The sequence below is a fragment of the Saimiri boliviensis genome, chromosome 8 (assembly GCF_048565385.1).
Source record: "Saimiri boliviensis isolate mSaiBol1 chromosome 8, mSaiBol1.pri, whole genome shotgun sequence".
NCBI classification, from domain to species: Eukaryota; Metazoa; Chordata; class Mammalia; order Primates; family Cebidae; genus Saimiri; species Saimiri boliviensis.
In genome coordinates, this window is record NC_133456.1 from 128,615,754 (window position 1) to 128,642,172 (window position 26,419).

General features: G+C 35.5%; 1 protein-coding gene across 1 annotated transcript in view; it reads left to right on the forward strand.

Annotated features, from left to right (window-relative positions):
* The window catches only part of ANKRD30A (ankyrin repeat domain 30A), a 107,860-nt gene that overhangs the window by 32,383 nt on the left and 49,058 nt on the right, over positions 1 to 26,419 (forward strand). Inside the window, 7 exon segments of the mRNA XM_074405305.1 lie at positions 4,036 to 4,064; positions 4,153 to 4,225; positions 5,791 to 5,821; positions 8,855 to 8,918; positions 17,138 to 17,216; positions 17,535 to 17,596; positions 20,443 to 20,533. Of these exon segments, the coding sequence (XP_074261406.1) occupies positions 4,036 to 4,064; positions 4,153 to 4,225; positions 5,791 to 5,821; positions 8,855 to 8,918; positions 17,138 to 17,216; positions 17,535 to 17,596; positions 20,443 to 20,533 (429 nt within the window).

The following is a 26,419-nucleotide window of genomic DNA, read 5'->3' on the forward strand; positions in this document are numbered from 1 at the left end:
TTCTCACTGGTAGGATGCCATTAGGGATGGAAGCACCATACCATGGAGAACTGTGTTCTATTTACAGTAGGTGAAAATAAGCATATAACTACAGCCACACATGTATATAATTTGTCATATACAATCTGCGTAGACCAGAAGTTTTCAAACTTAAGAAAATCAGCTGGAAACCTTGTTAACAATTCACACTGTGATTCAGCAGACTTGGGATTCTGCATTTTCAGTAAGTTCTCATGCAATGCTGATGCTGCTGGTCCTTGGACCTTGCTTTGAGTGGCAAAAGTAGAAGCCTTCATTGGAAAAGTGTGGAAGAAGAGCAATTGATAGAAGGTCAAGACATAACAGGGTCAAGAGAAAGCATTATATTGCTCTTATTTTTGAGTATGTTTTTTAGCCAGAGGAGAAGGAGAAAGGGACAATGCATTAGAAATTATAGATGGAAGATATTATCACTAAACCAAGGAAAAGAGTGAGAAAAATAATTTTAACAGGTGTTCAATGGGAAGAATCAAGAACACAATCTAGAGATTATTTTTTGCCAAGGAAGAGAGATTGTAGGGCAGGAAGCAGGGTACAAGAGAGAAGCCAGCTAGAGTATTTTGGAGTTTCTAAGAAGGAAAATTCAGTGAACTCACTTAAGAAGCATTTAGAATATTTTTACTGCAGAATGTTAGAGTGTGGATGCTTCAGGGACTACTGGAATCAGGAGAATTACTATAATTGGATTAAACCTCAGTGATTCATTACTTTTCTTTGTTACTATAAGGCATCAAAGATATGTAAATTCTGTTGATGTTAGCAATTTGAATAAGATATACTTGAATGTAAGAGCCTTGGTTTTATTTTTAAGGAAGCAAATTGTGTTGGTAAAATTGGTGTTTTATAAAAATTCATTAGAGAATAACATGATACACCAAACCAGACTAACTTTAAAAACCATAAATTTCTAAATCTATCGTTTGAATACTTAAATTGTTAGTATTAATAGAATATTGTACCATTTTAATACAGAAAAAGTTAATATTTAATAAGTCTGTTGCAACTAATTTTTTTAAAAAATATATTAATGTTGAAAGCTTATTCTACATGCTTTTCCTGGTGAGTTTTATACATCTTCCTCTATAAGTGGACCAAGAAATATTCAGACGGCTAAGCTAGAAGATACAAAAATGTAAGCACACTATTATACTACATGGTTATGGGAAACAATGAATATTTTAATTTATTATTATATCATAATATCCAATCTGATGAATTCATAACACATTCACAGATGAGATGTCAAGTCTACATTCTGCTGAATTCTCATCCTAACTGTGTACCTTATCAATGATAGGGCATATTAAAGAACATGATGAAAGTCTGTACTGTAATGATATAAATGATTGTAATATGTAATTAAAGACATCACATAGCATTCTACATTCAGTTTTGGCATGTACTTTCTCAGTGTCATCATTTGCTCCTCTGATTCAAGATGACTTCTCTTCTAATCACTCAGCATATATATATATATATATATATATATATACATATATATATATATATATATAGGTATTAACACTTTTTGCAAAGATCATATATAAATGGTTATACAATGTAGTTATCATTTTACAACAAATATTTTTGTTCAGCAATTAGCTTGTTTTCCTTTATTTTAAGATTTCATAGTGCACCATCTTTACACTACATTTAATTTGACTGTCTTCATGGTGACAGGAAAATCAACATAAATATTATTACAAATGTCAACAAGCTTTGGTTTAAGTGTGTGTGCTGCTTCACGCTATATTAGAAATTAAAATGAAATACTTAAAATACAAGGTGTATAGCCATACATTTCAATAGCCATTACAGATGGGCTCACTAATCTTTAGAACTATGCCATGTGACCTGTCATGACTCTAAATAATCCAGTGTACACTGTTGTAAAAATTAAAGTAATAAAAAAATAACTTAAGTAGTATTTTTCTACTGGTTTCCTCTGCATGGATCTTGACCTTTAGCGATGATCAGATCACAATTTAGAAACAGAGTTTTCTTTTCTTTTTTTTTATTGTACTTTGGACTCTGGGGTACATGTACACATCCTGCATCTTGCAGGATTGTTACATAGGTATTTACATACCATGATAGTTTGGCAAAACCAGAGTTTTCTGCCATACATAGGATTCTTAAATGCCAAGTGAAAATGGTTCCCTCTCAACCTATTTTTTCCTTTTATCTTTTCTCAGAAACTTTAAAGCCTACTATTTTCTCTATAAAGGAAAATAATTTGGTTATATATTCATTTTCTGTCTCATGACGCTCTGCTTTCTTTGCACTTAATTGAAGACATACATTTATCATAGATTTACATAAACCGAGCAGATGAATTAATGGTGTTAGTATTTATATGAATTTCTGAGGTTTCTTCAGTGCTTCAGAAGTAAATTTTGAAGATATTAATGAAGTGAGAATGACCTTCTCATTGTAATTAAAGCAGTTTTTTATTTGAAGTGTATTGAATACAATTTTAAGTATTTTTTTCTAAAACACATTTATGCAATATGGTCATGTAAATTTAACCTTAAAATGATTAGACATAAATTCTGTGTGTTTTAGAGAGTTTATAATCATGAAGTATCTTATTTATTAATCAATCATCTCTCATGGAAAACAATATATATAGTAGATATTTCAGATATATTAAAGTAAGTCGTACTGAAAAATAAAAAAGGAGAGATAAATAGGAAGATAAACATGTTTTATTAATGTTATTTGATGAAATTAGCTATATTTCAATGTAAAAGAAATGTCTGTTTTTCTGGAAGCTTTTTGTAAGATCTTTTCTTAAGAGTAGTTTAACAACTCACACCATATAACAAATATAATTAATTTTAGGAACAAAACAATTTTAGAATTCATTCCTTGAACACTAAAACTGTTTTTTAAAATAAACATTATTCTAACATTGAAATATACAAGTTAATGATACTTAAAAATCTCTGGAAATACACTTCTATTTTCTGATACTTTCATATTAGATTTTTTCTTTTCTTTTTTTTTTTTTTGAGGCAAATGTTGATCTGTCATCCATGCTGGAGTGTAGTGGCATGACCTTGGCTCATGCAACCTCTGTCTCCTGGGTTCAAGTGATTCTCCTGCCAAGTAGCTGGGATTACAGGCATGCAGCACTATTCCTGGCTAAGTTTTGTATTTTTAGTGGAGACAAGGTTTTGCTGTTTTGGCCAGGCAGGATTGGAACTCCTGAACAGGAGTGATCCGCCCTCCTTGGCCTTCCAAAGTGCTGAAGTTACAGGCATGAGCGACTGCACCTGACCTGTATTAGTTTTTTGATGTGTATGCTTTGACCACTGTATAAGTGGATCAGGAAATTTTAAGAGGGCTAAACTAGAGAACCCCATAAAAGTGAAATTACTAGTATTTCACATAGATAAAAATAATGAATATATTTATTACCTTTTATTCCATAAGTAGATATTTATGGTGATAAATTTAGGACATTCTCTTCAATGATAAGTAAATTGTGGCTTTGAACTCTCATCACAACTTTGCAGTTCCTAAATTTCAGGACAAATTGAAGAACATGATAGCTACCTGTAGTATAATGACATAAATGATTCTGATGTGCTTCTTTAACAATATGCAATAGCATTCTACCATTAGCCTGGAGATTTATTTTCTTTGGGTATTGACTTGTTCATCTTATTAAATATAACTTATTTTTTTATACGGCAGCTTACTCCCACTGGTACTGGGAGTGTTCTGCTTCAGTTATCATCACTCTAAACATATTGTCATTGTTGAAATCTTCACAGCATGTTTTATGAAATCTGTTTTTAAAATTATCTTAGGTATATTCTGTTATATTGGCATGTTAACTAATACAAAAACCCCAAATACCCCAAAACCTAATGTAATCCCTTTTAAAGCCAAGCATGAGGATTCATCTTCATATTCAGACTCTGTGAATGTTTGATAGATTTTGTCAGGCTTGCATGTAATCAATTACATATATGTCCCTTTTTTTAGAGTCTCCTGATGAACATACTCTTCTGAAGGTAATAATTTTCTATTTTTATATTGAATATTGACTGCATATTTTGTGAAGTATTCATTATTAATTATTTTGTTTCCAAACCCATTTAGCCTTTCTGTGGAATGAAAGATTCTATTCCAAATAAAGCATTAGAATTAAAGGACATACAATCATTCAAAGCAGGTAAATTTTGTAATTTTAATTTTAATCTGGAAATAATATTATTAAAATAGTTGAAATATTGATAGCCTTTTTATTCCCAGTGTTTTTTTTTTTTTTCTTCAAAATTTGACGGGAAAATTTGATACAAATAATGCCAATGTTAGTATTTATGTTTGAGAAAATGCCATTTACAAGCATAAGATTTAGAGATTTTTTTTTTTAAATTACACTTTACCTCATGTGGATCTGCTTTAATGATTCTAAAGCATTGGGCCTTGGAATCATTTTATACTACTGTATTTAATTGCCTAGTGGTACAAAACAGCCTGAATTCGTTTTTGTTGTCATTGCCATAGTCATTGTTATAACTTCCAACAGCCGATTAGAAGTTTCAGAGACCCAGATTAGCAACTGGTGTGGGAGGGTGGTCTTTTAAGACTGACTTCAGCCTGTGGAATTTGGCACTATTTCCAGATAGGGTTGGAATTGAATAGAGATCAACAACCAGCTGGTTTGTGCTGCAGAATTGATTGCTCACTTGGTGATGGAGAAAATTCTCCACACAACTGGTTGCAGAAGTCTTCTGTTTTGATGATTGTTGTGGTGTGAGAGCATAGGGAAACCACGTGTGTATTTCTTTCTACACGCAGAGTAGATAAAGAGTGACTAGCATGTACTCTGTTCTAACTGCTTCTCGTTCATTTGTCTAGAAATTATACTTTCTAAGGTTGACACAATTCACTTATTCTGCTAATGATACAATTTTCTGTCAGTTTTACATGGTTCTGCTTGGATTAGGACTATTGTACAATGTATCAAATTGTGATAAATTCTGTTTTTCCTTGCCTTTGAGAACTACAAAGGAGGGGAAATAAAGAGTTTTTAATGCACTAATTGCCAACCAATAGTATACTTAATAATAATTTTACTATAGTCTCAATGTGTGATCCCAAAGGAATACTTTATAAGAAATCATCAAATCATCTGAGTCTTTGTAACAAAGTGTCAAAGTATTGTGATTTTTATTTTGTTATTTATTTAGTTTTTCATTCACTTTTGAGACAGTGTCTCATTCTGTCACCCCAGCTGGAATGCAGTGGTACATTCTCGGCTCACTACCACCTCTGTCTTCCAGGTTCAAGGGACTCTCCTGTCGCAGACTCCTAAGTAGCTGGGATGCAGGCATGCATCACCACCCCGGGCTACTTTTTCTTTTTTGTATTTTTGAATACCCACAGGGCTTCACCATATTGGTCAGGCTGGTCTTGAGCTCCTGACCTCGTGATCCACCTGCCTCAGCCTCCCAAAGTGCTGGGAATGCAGGTGTGAGCCACAGCTCCTGGCACATTCTAAAACAAGATCTGAAACATGCAGGGAAGTGTGCATGATGCTTTTAAATTAAGTCGAAGTGTTGCTGCGTCTCCAGGATGCTCTCAGACGCCTGGACCCCCCACGCGATCCTCCTGCTTGGCCTTCCCGAGTAGTTGTGATTACAGGCGCAGCCATCGCGCCCTCTTCTGTTTTAATATGCTTCATTTCTTATTTAAATTTGATGATTTAATGTGTTTTACTTTTTTTATTAATAGAGTATGTGAGTTCTGTAGAGTTTCTACTGAGGTAAGATTTTACAGATTTTTAAAACTTCTATGTTAACTGAGAAAATATAGAGAAAAGAAACCACTGTCTGTTGAGTGGATGTGTTATGTGCTTAACATTTATTGTCTCATATGGTCAACACACAGCTTTGCAAAGTATCTCTGCTACTATCACCCACTTTATATTAATCAGACAACTTTGGTTCAGAGAGGATGATTAATTGGCCTATGATTTCACAGCTAAAAAGTAGTTGACCCTTGAGTTCACCCTCAGCCTACCTTGAGCCCAAATCCATTCTCTTGTCCCTCAGCACAGATTGGTAGAGACCTGTGCATCAGTAGAATCAAGGTACAGGTCCCCATGGGATCAATTCACAAAGTCACATTTTGTTATTTATCAACTTTTTTCAGAATCTTCCCTTAGAACACTGGTTAATCCAATAGTTTGTTCTAATGTGTTTGACAGTTGCAGTGATAACCAGTATCTTGCTTTTACCATCAAAACTTCTAGAGCAGATCTTACTTAGCTCCGTCCAAAAGACGTAGGTGTTCGTTTCATAAGCAGGACCAAGTAAATCTTTTAGATGCATTATTTTACCTGTTAGCAGAGATTATCACATATAGAAGTTGTTAAGTATATTTAGAGGTTATTTCTTATAGGTTTCTCTATTTACAGATTTCCCAGCTTAGTTTTTCTCAAAGGCAGTACACTGCCTAGTTGCATGCACTCTGTTTTTCTTTTTCTTCCATGACTTTTAAAGTCTTTTCCTGATTACTTTCTTCTCTGGTTTCCTTGGTGTTTCCTTCTTTTCTTCTGTTATTTTATTCCTTTCTGCCAGCCCCATTTTCCTGTAGCTAAAATGAAAAGCACATGGAAATTTACGATTTCACATAATCTTGGAAAGTAATCAAAGGTCTTTCATATTTCAATCTGTATTTAATATTCTGTAAAAATGGTGGTTCAGGTGGAGAATCTGAAACTGAAAGTGACTTGTTTAAAGATAGGAGGTAGCAGAAGCAACATTTGAACTCATTTCAAAGCCCATTATTCTGGTTTCTATGTCATCATGTAAGTGAGTGTTTGAATAATAGAAAGGAAGAGGGAATGGGTCTAATTAAACTGATGTGGAAGGATAAGAACGGAATTAGCTGAAGAACCTAGTAAGTAGTTAAGAATAGAATTAGCGGTGAAAGTCCAAGTTTGAAGAGAAACAATCTCAGGGTTGGTAGGACTAAGGATTTTGTCAAAGAGATCAGAATATTGGGCATTCTGACATGTTTGATGGAGATAAATTAGAGGAACAAAAACAGAAAAAAACTTTGGGAATTATCTAGAAAGGCAAATTAAAATAGGTTTCAAAGAAAGTCCTGAATAGGTCGCTGCTTTTTTGTTTAATTCGAGGAGGAAACACATTTCAAGCTTTCTGTTGAAAGATTAAAAAAAAACATGGGCCAGGCACGGTGGCTCAAGCCTGTAATCCCAGCACTTTGGGAGGCCGAGGCGGGTGGATCACGAGGTCAAGAGATCGAGACCATCCTGGTCAACATGGTGAAACCCCGTCTCTACTAAAAATACTAAAAATTAGCTGGGCATGGTGGCGTGTGCCTGTAATCCCAGCTACTCAGGAGGCTGAGGCAGGAGAATTGCCTGAACCCAGGAGGCGGAGGTTGCGGTGAGCCGAGATCGTGCCATTGCACTCCAGCCTGGGTAACAAGAGCGAAACTCCATCTCAAAAAAAAAAAAAAAAAAAAAATGAGCTACTGGGAAGAGTCTCTATGAGGTATAGAAATGTCCTATTATGTTCTTTCACCCCAGATTTCACAGGAGTGGCTTAGAGCCCCTTGAGAGCTAGGAGACTGAAGGTTGCTGAATTAAACAGATCTTTGGCCCAGGGCAGGTGTCCCCTACCCTTTGCCTCACTTTTTCCAAGTGTCTGATGACCTACCCATGTACATGTAAAGCAGGGGTAAGATTGGCTGGCATGTAAGTCATGGAGCTTCATTTTGGTTTTTGATAGCATGCTTATGATGGAGCCTCCATTTAGTTGATTTCCAGGAACAGGTAAATGCAGAGCTTCAAGGTTCATCATTAGATTTTATCTTTTCAGTAATCTGTGCTTTGATGAGCTGAATATTTAAAGGTTGGACACTGACATGAAGCCCTGCAGAAGAAACATCTGGAAGCGGGAGACTCTTTCACTATATATAGTGTCTGCCACTTCCAGGTCTTTCTCTTTGTGTATATATATTACTTAGAGAAATCCAACCACCAGGTCTCAGTTTTCTAGCAGTCTCTCTCCTGAGGTATAAGTACCTATGAAGATTTTTGAGGCTTTGCTAGACCCAAGCAAGGAAGGATCAGTATAGAATAAGAAATCCAATTTTATTATTTTTAATGTTTCAATTTTTGTTGAGAAAAATATTCCCAATAGCAAATATACATTTGTGTTTTCACATTTGTAGGCTCAGCTTTTCAATATTTCAAATATTTTAGGGTACTCTCTGTAGTGTTTTAGGGTGAAGATAGGCAACAGGTCCTTCTTAAGTGGTTTTTATGCTGAAAAACAAAAAATGTCATTTTCCAGTGACACAGATTGGTCTTTGAATCAGAGATAGATAACGGATAAGGGATAAGGTAACTGTATCTTTCTACCTCATTTTAGGTTATCAAGTTTGTTCCAGTTTAGACAACAAATAAGTCAACCATTACGTAGATTTTTAGTTTATCCTTGAGGACAGATGGGTTTCTGACGACAAATTATACCTCGGGTATGCCAACATATTGGCTGTCACTATTTGTTATGGAACTAAGAGTGAGTTTTCATTGCATGTTACAATTTGGGGAGGTAGAGTCAAACATAGGTAACTAAAATTTTTTTTAAAACAGAGGCCTTATTTAAATTATACCCAGAAACATGATATAATATACAGAGGACTGATCTTTCCCCAGATTTTGTTTTTCTTTTTTGTTATTTTTGAAGTGAGCACCAAGATAAGATTTTAAGTACATGAATTTGTTCATTTTATTGTATCTTATGCTTTAAAATCTTTTCAGCAAACCGACTATGGAAAATTTACAGTCTATAAAAGTTGAGGAAGACGTCAATCTTGCTACCAAGGTAAAATGTTCTCTTGTGAAGTCGATTTTCTCAGATGGATTCTAGTTCTGTGTAGTGTTTAGTTTTCCTGTTTAGTAGTGGTGTAAGTATCATTATTATAAGTTGGTAATATAAAATTGGTCAGATAAAAGCATTTTATAGAAATATGACTAGTTAATTAAAAAATTTATACTTTTACTTCAGTCAATAACAAATGATTAGTAAATACTATGAGGGGTTCAAGGGCAAAAAATGGAATGGGCTGGAGAATATGTAGTGACAGGATCATTATATTAGAAGAAACTTTTCCACAATAGATTATATATAAAAATTGGTAAAGGTTTGTGGATAAGTATTCTTACTGTGACTTTTTAAATTATTCTAATGTAACAAAAAAACACTCATGTGGGGATAAAGCTGGAAACCATCATTCTCAACAGACTGACATAAGAACAGAAAACCAAATACCACAAGTTCACTCATACGTGGGTGTTGAACAATGACATGGACAGAGGGAGGGTAACAACAGACACCAGGGCCTGTAGTGGAGGAATCTAGGGGAGGGATAGCAGGAGGTGGGAGTATAGGGGAGGGATAACATTAGAAGAAATACCTAATATAGTTGATAAAGTGATGGATGCAGCAAACCACCATGGCACATGTATGTCCATGAAGCAAAACTGCACATTCTGCACATGTACCCCAGAACTTAAAGTATAATTTTTAAAAAATTCATGCTTAAAGGCATCTTTAGTGAATCTAATTACTTTATAGTAATCAAGGAATCTCTCTGATACTGTTCAGTTCCCATACTGTACCACATAACATAAAGAGTTTTTTGGCACTTATTATTTTGATATCATGTAATTTTTAGGAGAGGGCTTTTTCTGTTTCTCCTCTTGGTTCTCTGAATACACATAAATAATATTAGAAATCATGAAAATTTATCTGGGCATGGTGGTTGCATACCTGTAGTTCCAGCTACCAGGGAGGCTGAAGCAGGAAAATTGCTTGAGCCCAAGAGTTTGAGATCAGTTTGGGCGACATAAGGAGACCTAATCTCTAATTAGAAAAACAATATAGAAATTTAGAAATGTAAATTCTCTTTCTCACAATCTGTATTACTAAGGGATGCCAGTGTATTTTCTAAGTTATTTCATGAAAAGCTTACTTTAAACTCTTCATCTAAATGAAGAATGCTGGTTTTACCCTAAGTAAATAACCAGTTCTGTAAGCAGAGACCCTTAATAAGCATGTGGTAAGATTTTAATTTCAGAATTTTTAAATTGTAGTTTTTAGACATATAATTCAAAGATCTTTGATCACATTTGAAAATTTTAAATTTCAGAAGCTTTTGTATTGTTTAAATAATTGTTTTGAAGCTCTTGCATCACTATGAGATGCTGGAGGTTAGAAAACATACTTGTGTGCATCCTAGAATACCCAGAATACAGTTTTGCCTATAAAGAGCATTTAAAGAGGTTTTCAATGTAACTAAATACGCAGACAAAGGATTTTTTATATAATGGAATGTTACAAGTAAGATTATATGAATAATAGATCTAATAATTAAATTTAATGCATATCTAAAATAAGGTTTAAATTTATATTTTCTGTTAATGATTAGAATGCATAAGTTCAGGGAAGATATGTTGAGAAAACGTTTTTAAGTAAGTAGTCAGTAAATCAGAGATATGAAGTAAATAGGAAAGAAGTTTACACTATATTTTCTAGCATCCTCTAAGTAGAGTTTAGATTTTAAAAATTTAATATATTTTTATCACAACTCATGTTCTATTTAACATATCTTTTCAAGCAATACATTACCCTTTAGGATTTTGATTACAAATAGTTTCTTCAGGTGAAAAGTTTATGAATCATTCCTTTTTTTTCATTTTTTTTTCTCTCTGTAGTAATAATGTTCTATCTCGTAGGTAGTAGCTGAAGACCATGTTTAACCAATTTAATGCCTTATTATATAATAAGAAAATTAAAATACGTATTACACAGTCATTAACCAAATAACTAATTGTAGTGTAAATAGTAATCAGCATTATTGGAATATATTATGAACAAAGTTTCTATTGTATGTATTTCCACACCTATCTTATAGCAGTTGTTTTTTCTCTTGTTTCATGACTGGAGCTCATACTTGATTGACTGGTCATGTCTGTTGTTTGTTTCTTTCTCCTCTTCCATCTTTTTAAAAATGACTCCCCTGAGACTTTTTTTCACAGAATACATTTCTTCAGTGTCAGGTTTTTAGGGCATCTCTGTCTCTATTGTCAGCATATTTAGTTAGAGGTTTCTATTTCATTGCTATATATGGTTTTCAATTATCAATCATTGCCCTCCCCCACATGATTTATTCTTTTTTTCCTGTTTCATGGAGGAAGCTGATTTTATACAATTATTTGTATTTAGATTTTGGACACACAGAATTGAAACAACCTATACTATTTGAATGCAAACCCATTTAATTAAAATACTATAAAAACTAAACTCTGACATTTTTCAACACAAGAGGTAATTAATGCAACTTTGAATCACGAAGCTATATTTCAACATATAACATATTATTTAAATTTTTAAGTTAATTATTTCCACAATACTATAAACAATGTAAGCGTCAATTTTTGTCCCAGGTTATTTTGGTTAAAAAAATAATCTAATGAATACCACTAGTTTTGTATAATAATTAATTAGATGTATGGGATGAAAGGAAATAATTCAATGAAGAAGGGTAAGATAAACAGAGACTGCATTAGAAAGTCAGGGTGAGAAAGATTATTATAATACACAGCGAAAGGAATGGTTTAAATGAGTGCAGGAACTCTCCAGAATGAAAGATATGATAAAAATTAAGAAATGATAGCCAGGTAATAAAATACTGCTAAAATGTTTTTGAGTGACTTATAGCTGATTTTAATAAAGAGCTGAAAGAAAATATAAAGATGACTACAGGTAAAAGTAATTTGTTGTACTCTTTAAAATAGCTAGTAGAGAATAATTTGAATGTTTCTAGCATAAAGGACAAATTAATATTTAAGGTGATTAATATTCCGATTATTCTGGTTGATATGTAAATGTATTAAGTTATAATGTGTAACCCCAAACATGTACCTTTATATTGTGTCAACTAAAAAATTATAAAAAAGGAAAAAAAATTAATTCTCACTTCTATTAGTAAATTTGTTTTATATTTAATCTAGTCATAATTAATGGAGAATGCAAAGTGAGATCCTTTTTAGGCCTTGTCAGCTTTATTGTGAATTATTAATTTTTGACTCTTTGGTTTCTTAAGATTTCTAACTGTGTTTGACTTATTCTTAGGTTAATTACCTCATTAATCTTACTCTTAGGTATAACCCTGGTAGCTGTTTTGAGTATTTTTGTTAATAGACAGAGTATAAATAAAAAAGCAAGCAGTTTAATCAAATTACTAAAATTATATATTCTTTTCATATGAACAAGGTTTTTGTCTGGATCTCTTAAAAAAGAAAAATCATTGTTCAACACCCATCTATGAGTGAGAACATGCGGTGTTTGATTTTATTCTCTTGTGTCAGTTTGCTGAGAATGATGGTTAACAGATTCTTCCATGTCCCTACAAAGGACATGAACTCATGGACACTGGGAGGGGAACACTACACACTGGGGTCTGTTGGGGAGAAATGGGGGAGGGACTCGGGGGTAGGGAGGTGGGAAGAGATAGCATGGGGAGAAATGCCAGATATAGATGAAGGGGAGGAAGGCAGCACATCACACTGTCACTTGTGTACCTATGCAACAATCTTGCATGTTCATCACATGTACCCCAAAACCTAAAATGCAATAAAAAAAAAAAGTATCACTTACAGTAAGCATATTGGGACTTGAAATTTTTTAGTTTCTTTCTTCACTTCTCCTTTGAATACTGGAGAATGCTTGACAACCAAAGATAATAGGTAAAAACTATTAAATCTTCAACTTGAATAATTATAACTTAATTTGATTTATATGAGATAGTTTTCCCCAATTTTAAACTATCCTTTATGGTGTAAATAAGCAATTTGAGCTAGTACTATATTGCTTACATGAACATAAGAAAAGCATGTGAATTTTATAACAGCATTTCACATTTCCATCTGACATTATAGTAGTACTTAAAAATGCCTCATAAGTCTATTATTAGGTAAGCATTTCTCTTGCACAATTAAAAGTTTCAAGGTTAAATTTTATTTATTTTTATTTTTAATTTTAATTATACTTTACATTCTGGGGTACATGTGCAGATCATGCAAGATTGTTGCATTGGTACGCACATGGCAATGTGGTTTGGTGCCTCCACCCCCCGTCACCTACATCTGGCATTTCTCCGCATGTTAACTCTCCCTGACCTCCCCACCCACCTGCTGTCCCTCTCTCGGCAGGCCCCAACAGACTGCAGTGTGTGCTGCTCCCCTCCCTGTATCCATGTGTTCTCATTGTTCAATACCCACCTAAGAGTGACAACGTGCAGTGTTTGATTTTCTGTTCTTGTGTAAGTTTGCTGAGAATGATGGTTTCCAGATTCATCCATGTCCCTACAAAGGACACAAAATCATTGTTTTTTATGGCTGCATAGTATTCCATGGTGTATATATGCCACATTTTCCTTGTCCAGTCTATCATCAATGAGCATTTGGGTTGAATCCAGGTCTTTGCTATTGTAAGCAGTGCCACTATGAGCATACGTGTGCATGTGTCTTTATAATAGAATGATTTATAATCCTTTGGGTATATACCCAGTAATGGGATTGCTGGGCCAAGTGGAATTTCTATTTCTAGGTCCTTGAGGAAGCATCATGCTGTCTTCCACAATGGTTGAACTAGTTTACACTCCCACCAACAGTGTAAAAGTGTTCCTATTTCTCCACATCCTCTCCAGCATCTGTCATCTCCAGATTTTTTAATGATCGCTGTTCTAACTGGCGTGATGTGGTATCTCAACATGGTTTTGATTTGCATTTCTCTTATGACCAGTGATGATGAGCACTTTTTCATATAAAAAGTGTTGGCCTTATTTATGTCTTCTTTTGAAAAGTGTCTGTTCATATCCTTTGTCCACTTTTGGATGGGTTTGTTTGTTTTTTTCTTGTAAGTCTGTTCTAGTTCTTTGTAAATTCTAGGTATCAGCCCTTTGTCAGATAGGTAGATTGCAAAATTTTTTTCCCATTCTGCTGGTTGCTGGTTCACTCTAATGACTCTTTCTTTTGATGTACAGAATCTCTGGAGTTTAATTAGGTCCCATTTTTCTATTTTGGCTGTTGTTGCCAATGCTTTTTGTGTTTTAGTCATGAAGTCCTTGCCTATGCCTATGTCCTGAATGGTTTTGCCTAGGTTTTCTTCTAGAGTTTTTATGGTGTAAGGTCTTATGTTTAAGTCTTTAATCCATCTGGAGTTAATTTTAGTGTAAGGTGTCAGACAGGGGTCCAGTTTCTGTTTTCTGCACACTGCTAGCCAGTTTTTCCAACACCATTTATTAAACAGGGAATCCTTTCCCCATTGCTTGTTTTTGTCAGGTTTGTCAAAGATCAGATGGTTGTAGATATGTGGCATTGCCCCCAAGGCCTCTGTTCTTTCCATTGGTCTACATCTCTGTTTTGGTACCAGTACCATGCTGTTTTGATTACTGTAGGCTTGTAGTATAGTTTGCAATCAGGTAGTGTGATGCCCCCAGCTTTGTTCTTTTTGCTTAGGATTATCTTGGCTATGCAGGCTGTCTTTTGGTTCTATATGAAGTTTAAGGTGGTTTTTTTCAGTCCTGTGAAGAAAGTCATTGGTAGCTTGATGGGGATAGCATGGAATCTATAAATTACTTTGGGCAGTATGGCCATTTTCACAATGTTGGTTCTTTCTAACCATAATCATGGAATGTTTCTCCATCTGTTTGTGTCCTCTCTTATTTCCTTGAGCAGTGATTTGTAGTTCCTCTTGAAGAGGTCCTTTATATCCTTTGTTAGTTGTATTCCTAGGTATTTTATTCTCTTTGTAGCAATTGTGAATTGGATTTTGCTCATGATTTGGCTCTCTGTTAGTCTGTTATTAGTGTATAGATATGCTTGTGATTTTTTGCACATTGATTTTGTATCTTGAGACTTTGCTGAAGTTGCTTATCTGTTTAAGGAGATTTGGGGTTGAGATGATAGGGTCTTCTAAATCTACAATCATGTCATCTGCAAGTAGAGACAATTTGACTTCCTCTTTTCCTAATTGAATACTCTTTTTTTTTTTTCTTCTTGCCTAATTGCTCCAGCTAGAACTTCCAATACTATATTGAATAGGAGTGGTGAGAGAGGGCATCCTTGTCTAGTGCCAGATTTCAAAGGGAATGCTTCCAGTTTTTGCCCATTCAGTATGATATTGGCTGTAGGTTTGTCATAAATAGCTTTTATTGTTTTGAGATATGTTCCTTTGATGCCTAGTTTATTGAGAGCTTTTAGCATAAAGGGCTGCTGAATTTTGTGGAAGGCCTTCTCTGCATCTGTTGAGAAAATTATGTGGTTTTTGTCTTCGGTTCTGTTAATGTGGTAGATTACCTTTATAGACTTGTATATGTTGAACCAGCCTTGCATCCCTGGAAAGAAGCCTACTCAATCGTGATGGGTAAGCCTCTTGATGTGTTGTTGCAATTGGTTTGCCATTATTTTATTGAAGATATTTGCATCTATGTTCATCATGTATATTGGCCTAAAGTTTTCTTTTATTGTGGAGTCTCTGCCAGATTTTGGTATCAGGATGATGTTGGTTCATAAAATGATTTGGGAAGGATTCCCTTTTTTTGTATTGTTTGCAATAGTTTCAGAAGGAATGGTAACAGCTCCTCTTTGTATGTCTGGTGGAATTCAGCTGTGAACCAATCCAGATGGGTTCAAGGTTAAATTTTGTAAAGGTCCTTTTCAGAATCTTCAACTGGTGTTTTAGAATTAAATGTTACATTCAATTCAACTATGCATATTGCAATAATATTTCAGTAATATTTACCAATATAAATACAATTATATTCTCAAAACAAATTTGGACATATATAATGGAGAAACTTAGTCACATGTTTTTCTCCTCCTTTGATTTCATTTTCAAAGCTTCCTCATTCTGCATAGGTTTGCATTATTTAATTTTTCCCATTTAGTCTATCTTATAAATATTTATCTTCTTAACACTATGCAATTTTTCTGATGTAGGTCATCAACTCATACTCCAAATGTATTTATCCAGATCTTTCTTCCAAGCCCCTTGGATGCCTCAAATGTTATGGGTCTCAAACTGAAAACATCATTTTTATTATTTTCCTGACTCATCTCTGACCCTTTGTAATCTACCCTGTCATCTGGTTTTCCCATCCTAGTAAATAACACCTAAGAAGTAGCAGAGAAAGGCTCAAGCACTTGAACCTGCACTTCAAGTCTCCTCCACATCCTACACTTCAGTCCTCCTCCCATCACCAATCCAGTCACACACCAAATTGTGTAGTTTCTACCTTCTTATATTTTTCCATCTTTTATTACCATAATTAACTCTCTACCAATAATTTTGAAGTACTCCTTTCTCATTTTGCCCCATCTGCCCATGTTCATCTATCTTTACATTGCTGAAAGGGTCCTCCTTCTAAAATACATTTGTAATGATGTAACTCATCTGCACATTGAATGGATACCCACAACACAAAGGGATAAGTTCACATTCTAGCATGACAAGTGTCTTACATGGTCTGGGCCCATTTTACCTCTTCATCTCATTTCCTCTGATTGTTTTCCAGTTTTACCACGTAACTTTGGCACCCTTAATTTGCCATGTTATTTCATGCCTTACTGTTTTGCACATGTTATTGCACCTAGAGTTCTAGAGTCTTTGTATCTTGACTCTGCATTTTGCCTGTCCTTCCAAATATGTCTAAATTATGGCAGCATCTTCTATGCTTTTCAGGTAAAACTGATTTTCTCCTTTGTGCCCACATATATTTTATTAACTAAAATTGTAGAACTGCTGACTTATACTTATCTGTTCTTATATGTTTTCATAAGTCTCTACCATTTCTTAAATACAGGCTAGAATCTACCTTACGTGTATATCTTCTGCTTCTCCCAAGATAATGCCTGTGATTGATAGATACAATGCACTTTTTTTTTGTCTTACTGACAAATAGAGTGAGTGAATGAATAAATACATTTTTTTCTAAAGTTGTTTATAATTTTGGTTTTTTTGTTTTTTGTTTGTAATAGAGGAGAGCATTGAAGACAGTAATTGGACAAGAAGAAAATGATATTTGCATTATTGAACAAACTCCTCAAGATCAAACAAGTAATGATGCTTTCACTTTTAGACCAAAATAATGAAGCACTGTTAGTAAATACCTCTGAATATTTCTATACTTTAATGCTAGTACTTAGAAAACAATTTTATAGATGGAACTATAATGTCTACTTAAAAAATACTTTTTGCTATCTGTCTTTATACTATCAATTCTTTTTTCTGAACCTGCTTCAATCCTGAAATTCTATTTCTGCTATTATGTTTATTTCATTGAAATATTCATAAATAGAAATAGATTTGTATATGTTTTCACAACTTACAGTAATAAATGTTCTCATATATTTGTCTGTGAACAACAATTTGTAGATAAGATGCCCACATCAGAATCAGGACAAAAAGAAGATAAGAAATCACCTTCAGATCCTGAGGTACTGTGTATTGGTGATGTTGTTTTTATTATTTTAAAATGTAGTATTGAGTAATGTTAGGATATAAAAAGATGATTTGACATTATTTTCTTACGTCTCCATGTGTCCGTAGAAATAATTTTCTGACATTTATCAGAACATACTTTACAATCATGTGTGAAGTAGATAACTGCTGTATAGTGCAATTCTGCTACTTTTCAGGATTAATACAGGAAGCCAGTGTAGAATAATGCAAAAGAAAATATGGCTAAGATGTCACTAGGAACCTATTTGAGTTCTGAAGTTGTTTGTCTAAAATGTAATTTATGTATGTTCACCTATGGGCAGATAAATGATTCTGTGTACATCTGGATGTAAGAAAGCTCTAAATGGATTCAGAGAGAAATAGTTAAACTGTAGTCTTAGTCTTGTACAACTTGGAACTTGGAAAGATCATGCCTGGGACTTAAATGTATTGGTATATTTTCATTTTCTAGTATAGATCTGAAGGAGCATTTCAGGAGTTGGATAAACATGAGAAATAGAGCATCTGTAAAACTATATACAACACCAATTTGGTTGAGTAGTATTTTAATAAGTAGACATTCTTTTCACAAATAGAACTCTTTTTAGTTCCTCTTTGACAGCCACGTTTGCAGCACCATATGTGTCAAATAATTATGATGCATTCCAAGGTCACAACTGTGGAGGTAGAAGAGATAGGAAAGACCTCACCACTTAGATATAAGCATCAGCAGGGTAGTGGTAACAGCAATGAGTGGATGTCAAAGATAAGTCTGTATTTTGGTTCTGTCACTTACTAGCTATGGGAACTGGGAAAAAAATTATTTAACCTGATCAAATACCAGTAACCTTGTTTATAAAAATAGTGCTCATATCTACCTCTTCAGTATGTGCAATGGAATAATGTAGTAACAAATGTGAAAACATCTTGTAAACTGGAAAGTCTGTATACAAATATAAGACAAAATGATCAAAGTGGCATTTAAATGAAAGCAGTACTGTTAGGACAAAAATGTGGAGTAAGAACAGGCATGCGGATTTCTAATTTGTGGTAAAGGGATGGTAACTTGCAGCAGGCTACTACTGCGGATTTTCCAGAGAAATACAGCAGTTTCAAAAGTTAGACTTTTCTGAGGTGATTTTGTTTTGGCCTGGAGTAATTTCTTTCTAAGTACCAACTGTGTACTAGGCAGTGTCTCTCTGAATATCCAAGATGAGGGATTCTGCTATGGTAGTAGGAAGAGAATAACAAATACAAAACACTTATATGTCACTGTAACTTTTTCTTAAAATCAAAACAGAGAATGTTAGGATAGAAAAAATTGAAGAACTTTCTATTTAGCATGGATATGGGAGTGGCAGGGGAATTCTATGATCAGAGCAGATCTTTCTGAGCCTGCCATTTAATCTCCCATCTCAAAGATGTGGAGTCTGCCATGTGAAAGTCTAGGAGAAAGACATTCTATATTTGTTCATTATTTTGTTCTTAACAACCTAGAATGACTAGGAAGCAGAGAATGGGGTAACCATCAAAGCCATCATCATCCTCATTATTCTAAGGTGAAGAAAAGTCTACAAATATGTGTCTGGAACACATTAGATGTTTCATGAATAATAGCGGGTTTTTTGTTTGTTTGTTTGTTTGTTTGTTTGTTTGTTTGTTTGAGACAGGGTATCTCTCTCTCACCAGGCTGAAGGGCAGTGGCGCGATCTCTGCTCACTACAGCCTCTGCCTCCTGGCTTCAAGCCATTCTCCTGCCTCAGTCTCCCGAGTAGCTGGGACAACAGGCATGTGGCACCATGCCCAGCTAATTTTGTTTGTTTAGTAGAGACAGGGTTTCACCATGCTGGCCAGGATGGTGTTGATCTCTTTACCTTGTGATCTGCCCACCTCTGCCTCCCAAAGTCCTGTGATTACAGGTGTGAGCCACTTCACCCAACTGAATACATGTTTTTATTTTCTCTTTTTGGGAAGGCTTGCTCTACTTTTCTGAAGTTATATCTTAAGAATTAATTGCGTAGTTTATCTAATAATTGTTTGTCTTCATTTAAAAATAGCTTCTGTTTATTTCCTTTAAACAGCTTCTACAGAGTTCTATTTTTACTCTGCATGACATCCGAGAATTCTCCATGCCATGCATAGTTTTTAACAAAAATTCTGTAATTATGCATATATCAAATGTTTAATCATATTATATTTTGTTCAAAATGCCTCATTATATTTAGTGATAACAAGAGTAAGGGAGATGCTTTGAAGTTAATTTCTTTTTTAAATATGCCCACAAGTTAATTTTCTGTAAATATGACCTTTTTTAATGCTCAGTAGCCTAGTCAATAGCCACATGAAGATAAAAGATAAGCATTATCTGCAGAGCATATGTGAGGTTTTCTCTTGAAATATTTTGGTTTTCAATATGTGAACAGCCTTAAATCTAATTGCCTTTGAAGTAAAAAATAAAAATATTGTTTTAAAAAAGATTTTAAATAAAAAAATGTATCATTGTCATTATTATTATTTTGAAGTTGAAATTATTTATTGAGGCAGGCCATAGTGGGTCACATCTGTAATCCCAGTGCTTTGGGAGGCCAAGGCAGGTGGATTACTTGAGGTCAGGAGTTTAAGACCAGCCTGGCTTGTCTCTACACAAAATACAAAAGTTAGCCCAGCATGGTGGCTCTTGCCTGTAGTCCCAGCTACTCAGAAGGCTGAGGCAGGAGAATCTCTGGAACCTAGGGGAGGGAGGTTGCAGTAGGCCAAGATCATGCTACTGGTTGACCTTGGGAAACTTTGTTATAGAAAAAGAAGTTTTTAAATAGATTATTATTGATATTGCATTTAATAGGTTAACTCTGAGCATGCTGCACAGAATTATATGTGTTTACCTCAGACTACATATCAAAAAGTGATCAAGACAATAAATGGGAAAATAGAAGGTAAGAACCATTTTTTAAATTATACTTTAAGTTCTGGGGTACATGTGCAGAACATGCAGGGTTGTTACATATGTATACACATGCCATGGTGGTTGGCTGCATCCATCCCCCTGTCATCTACATTAAGTATTTCTCCTAATGTTAGCCCTCCGCAATCCCTCCCACTATCCCTCCCTTAACCCCCTGAATCCCTGACAGGCCCCAGTGTGTGATGTTCCCCTCCCTGTGTCCATGTGTTCTCACTGTTCAACACCCACTTATGAGTTAGAACATGTGGTGTTTGGTTTTCTGTTCTTGTGTCACTTTGCTGAGAATGATGGTTTCTAGCTTCATCCGTATCCCTGCAAAGGACATGAACTCATCCTTTTTCTTATGACTGCATGGTATTCCATGGTGTCTATGTGCCACATTTTCCTTGTCCGGTCTATCTTTGATGAGCATTTGGGTTGGTTCCAAGTCTTTTTTATTGTGAACAGTGCTGCAATAAACATACATGTCCATATGTCTTTATAGTTGACTGTTTTATAATCCTTTGGGTATATACCCAGTAATGGGATTTCTGGGTCCAATGGTATTTCTAGTTCCAGATCCTTGAGAAATTGCCATATTGTCTTCCACAATGGTTGAACTAATTTACACTCCCACCAACAATGTAAGTGTCCCTATTTCTCCACATCCCCTCTGCATCTGTTGTCTCCTGATTTTTTAATGATCACCATTCTAACTGGCATGAGATAGTATCTCAATAGTTTTGATTTGAATTTCTCTAATGACCCTGATGATGTGCTTTTTTCTTATGTTTGTTGGCTGCGTAAATGTCTTCTTTTGAAAGGTGTCTGTTCATCTCCTCCGTCCACTATTTGATGGGGTTGTTTTCTCTTATAAATTTGTTTAAATTCTTTGTAGATTTTTGTTATTAGCCCTTTGCCAGATGAGTAGCTTGCAAAGATTTTTTCCTATTCTGTTGGTTGCCAGTTCACTGTAATGATGATAGCTTCTTTTGCTGTGCATAAGCTCTTAAGTTTATTTAGATCCCATTGGTCTATTTTGGCTTTTGTTGCCATTGCTTTTGGTGTTTTAGTTATAAAGTTCTTGCCTATGCCTATATCCTAAATGGTATTGCCTAGATTTTCTTCTAGGGTTTTTACAGTGTTAGGTCTTCTGTTTAAGTTTTTAATCCATCTGGAGTTAATTTTTGCATAAGATGTAAGGAAAGGATCCAGTTTCACCTTTCTGCATATGTCAAGCCAGTTTTCCCAAAACCATTTATTAAATAGGAAATTCTTTTCCCATTGCTTGTTTTGGTCAGATTTGTCAAAGATCAGATGGTTGTAGATGTGTCATGTTACTTCTGAGGCCTCTGCTCTGTTCCATTGGTCTATATCTCTGTTTTGGTACCAGTACTGTGCTGTTTTGGTTACTGCAGTTTGTAGTATAGCTTCAAGTCAGGTAACATGATGTCTCTAGCTTAAATTCAGGAAGAGTGATGCCTCCAGCTTTGTTTTTTGTTTTTACTTTTGTCTTTTTTGCTGAGGATTGGCTTCGCTATGTGGGCTCCCTTTTGGTTCCATATGAAGTTTATGGTGGCTTTTTTCAATTCTATGAAGAAAGGGAGCTTGATGGGGATAGCATTGAATCTATAGATTACTTTGGGACGTATGGTCATTTTCATGATATTGATTCTTCTTAACCATGAGCATGGAATATTTTTTCATCTGTTTGTGTCCTCTCTTATTTTCTTGAGTACTGTTTTGTAGTTCTCCTTGAAGAGGTCCTCCTTATCCCTTGTTAGATATATTCCTAGGTATTTTATTGTTTTTGTAGCAATTGTGAATGCAAATTCACTTATGATTTGGCTCTCTGTCTGTTTTGGTGTATAGGAATACTTCTGATTTCTACATGTTGATTTTGTGTCTTGAGACTTTGCTGAATTTGCTTATCAGCTTAAGGAGATTTTGGGCTGAGACGATGGGGTCTTCTTTTTTTTTTTTTTACTTTTTTTTTTTCCATTTTTTCTTTTAATTGCATTTTAGGTTTTGGGGTACATGTGATGAACATGCAAGATTGTTGCATAGGTACACACATGGCAGTGTGCTTTGCTGCCTTCCGTCCCCTCACCTGTATCTGTCATTTCTCCCCATGCTATCTCTTCCCACCTCCCCACCACCCCGCCCCTCCCCCATTTCCCCCCAACGGACCCCAGTGTGTAGTGCTCCCCTCCCTGTGTCCATGTGTTCTCATTGTTCAACACCCGCCTATGAGCGAGAATATACGGTGTTTGATTTTCTGCTCTTGTGTCAGTTTGCTGAGAATGATGGTTTCCAGGTTCATCCATGTCCCTACAAAGGACGTGAACTCATCGTTTTTGATGGCTGCATAATATTCCATGGTGTATATGTGCCACATTTTCCCTATCCAGTCTATCATCGTTGGGCATTTGGGTTGGTTCCAGGTCTTTGCTATTGTAAACAGTGCTGCAATGAACATTCGTGTGCACGTGTCCTTGTAGTAGAATGATTTATAATCCTTTGGATATATACAATCATGTCATCTGCAAATAGACATTTTACTTCCTCTTTTCCTAATTGAATATCCTTTATTTCTTTTTCCTGCCTGATTCTCCTGACCAGAACTTCCGTTACTATGTTGAATGGGAGTGGTGAGAGAGGACATCCTTGTCTTGTACCAGTTTTCAAAGGGAAAGCTTCCAGTTTTTGCCCATTCAGCATGATATTGGCTGTGGGTTTGTTGTAAATAGCTTATTATCTTGAGATGTTTCATCGATACCTAGTTTGTTAAGAGTTTTTAGCATAAAGGGCTGTTGAATTTTGTTGAAGTCCTTTTCTACATCTATTGAGATTATTATATGGTTTTTGTCTTTGGTTCTGTTTATGTGTAGATTTCATTTATAGATTTGCATATGTTAAACCAGGCTTGCATCCCAGGGATGAAGCAGACTTGATTGTGTTGGATAAGCTTTTTGATGTGCTGCCAGATTTGGTTTGCCAGTATTTCATTGATGATTTTTGCATCAATGTTCATCATGGATATTGGCCTGAGATTTCCTTTTATAGTTGTGTCTCTGCCAAGTTTTGGAATCAGGATGATGTTGGTCTCATAAAATGAGTTAGGGAGGATTCCCTCTTTTTGTATTGTTTGGAATAGTTTCAGGAGGAATGGCACCAGTTCCTCTTTGTACATCTGGTAGAATTCAGCTGTGAACCCATCCGGTCCTGTACTTTTTTTAGTTGTTAATCTATTAATTGCTTCCTCAATTTCACACCTTGTTATTGGTCTATTCAAGGATTCAACTTCTTCCTGGTTTAACCTTGAGAGGGTGTCCAGGAATTTATCCATTTCTTCTTGATTTACTGGTTTATGTGCATAGAGCTGTCTGTAATAACTTCTGGTGGTAGTTTATATTTCTGTGGGATTGGTGGTGATATCCCCTTTATCATTTTTTGTTGCATCTATTTGATTCTTCTCTCTCTTCTTTTTTATTAGTCTGGCTAGTGGTCTATATATTTTGTTGATCTTTTCATAAATCCAACTCCTGGATTTATTGATTTTTTGAAGTGCTTTTGTGTCTCTGTCTCCTTCAGTTCTGCTCTGATCTTAGTTATTTCCTGTCTTCTGCTAACTTTTGAGTTTGTTTGATCTTGCTCCTCTAGTTCATTTAATTACGATGTTATGATGTTGATTTTAGATCTTTCCTTGCTTCTCATGTGGGCATTTAGTGCTGTAAATTTCCCTCTACACCTGCTTTAAATCTGTCCCAGAGATTCTGGTATGTTGTGTCTTTGTTCTCATTGGTTTCGAAGAACATCTTTATTTCTGCCTTCATTTCATTATTTATCCAGTAGTCATTCAGGATCAGCTTGTACAGTTTCCATGTAGTTAATGTGGTTTTGAGTAATTTTTTTAAATCCTGAGTTCTGATTTGATTGCACTATGGTCTGAGAAACTGTTTGTTATGATTTCCATTCTTTTGCATTTCCTAAAGAGTGATTTACGTCCAATTATGTGGTCAACTTTAGAGTAAGTGTGATGTGGTGCTGAGAAGAATGTATATTCTGTAGATTTGGAGTGGAGAGGTCTGTGGATGTTCATTAGGTCTGCTTCGTACAGATCTGAGATCAAGCAGAAGAAAGGATAACAGATTGAAGATCAACTCAATGAAATAGAGTGAGAAGGCAAGATTGGAGAAATAAGAGTGAAAAGAAATGAACAAATCCTCCAAGAAATATGGGGTTATGGCTGGGTGCAGTGGCTCACACCTATAATCCTAGCACTTTGGGAGGCTGAGGAGGGTGGACCACAAGGTCAAGAGATTGAGACTACCGTGGTCAATATGGTGAAACCCCGTCTCTATTAAAAATACAAAAATTAGGCCGGGTGCGGTGGCTCAAGCTTGTAATCCCAACACTTTGGGAGGCCGAGGCGGGTGGATCACGAGGTCGAGAGATCGAGACCATCCTGGTCAACATGGTGAAACCCCGTCTCTACTAAAAATACAAAAAATTAGCTGGGCATGGTGGCGCATGCCTGTAATCCCAGCTACTCAGGAGGCTGAGGCAGGAGAATTGCCTGAACCCGGGAGGCGGAGGTTGTGGTGAGCCGAGATCGCGCCGTTGCACTCCAGCCTGGGTAACGAGCGAAAACTCCGTCTCAAAAAAAAAAAAAAAAAAAAATACAAAAATTGCTGGGTACAGTGGTGTGTGCCTGTAGTCCCAGCTGTTTGGGAGGCTGTGGCAGGAGAATTGCTTGAACCCAGGAGGCGGAGGTTGTGGTGAGCCAAGATCATGCCATTGCACTCCAGCCTGGGTAACAAGAGTGAAAAAAAAAAAAAACCTCAAAAAAAAAAAAAGAAAAAGAAGAAGAGAAGAAGAAAAGAAGAAGAAGAAGAAGAAAGAACAAGAAGAAGGAGGAGGAGAAGGAGGAGGAGAGGGAAGGGGGAGGGGGAGGAGGAGGAGGAGAAGGGGGAGGAGGAGGATGAGGAGGAGAAAAGGAAAGGAAAGGAAAGGAAGAAATATGGGGTAATGTGAAAAGACCAAATCTACCTTATTTTGGTGTACCTGAATGTGATGAGGAGAGTGAAACTAAGTTGGAAAACTCTCTAGGATAGTATCCAGGAGAACATCCCTAACCTAGCAAGGAAGGCTAACATTCAAATTCAGGAAATATAGAGAACAAGACAAACATATTCCTCAAGAAGAGCAACCGCAAGGAGCATAATTGTCATACTCACCAGGGTTGAAATGAAGGAAAAAATACTAAAGGCAGCCAGAGAGAAAGGTCGGGTTACTCACAAATACAAGCCCATCAGACTCACAGCAGATCTCTTGGTAGAAACCCTACAAATCAGAACAGAGTGGAGGCCAATATTCATCATCCTTTAAGAAAAGAATTTTCAACCCAGAATTTCATATTCAGCCAAACTAAGCTTCATAAGTGAAGGAGAAATAAAATCCTTTACACACAAGCAACTGTTGAGAGATTTAGTCACCACCAGGCCAACCTTAAAACAGCTCCTGTAGGAATCACTAAACTTGGAAAGGAACAACCAGTACCAGCCACTCTGAAAGCATACCAAATTATACAAACCATTAACACTATGAAGAATCCACATGGACTAATGGGCAAAACAACTAGCTAGCATCAAAATGGCAGGATCAAATTCACACATAACAATGTTAACCTTAAATGTAAGTGGGTTAAATGCCCCAATTAAAAGACACAGACTGGCAAATTGGATAAAGAGTCAAGAAACCATTGGTGTGCTGTATTTAGGAGACCCCTCTCATGTGTAAAGACACACATACGCTCAAAATAAAGAGAAGGAGGAAGATTTACCAAGCAAATGGAAAGCAAAGGAAAATAGGGGTT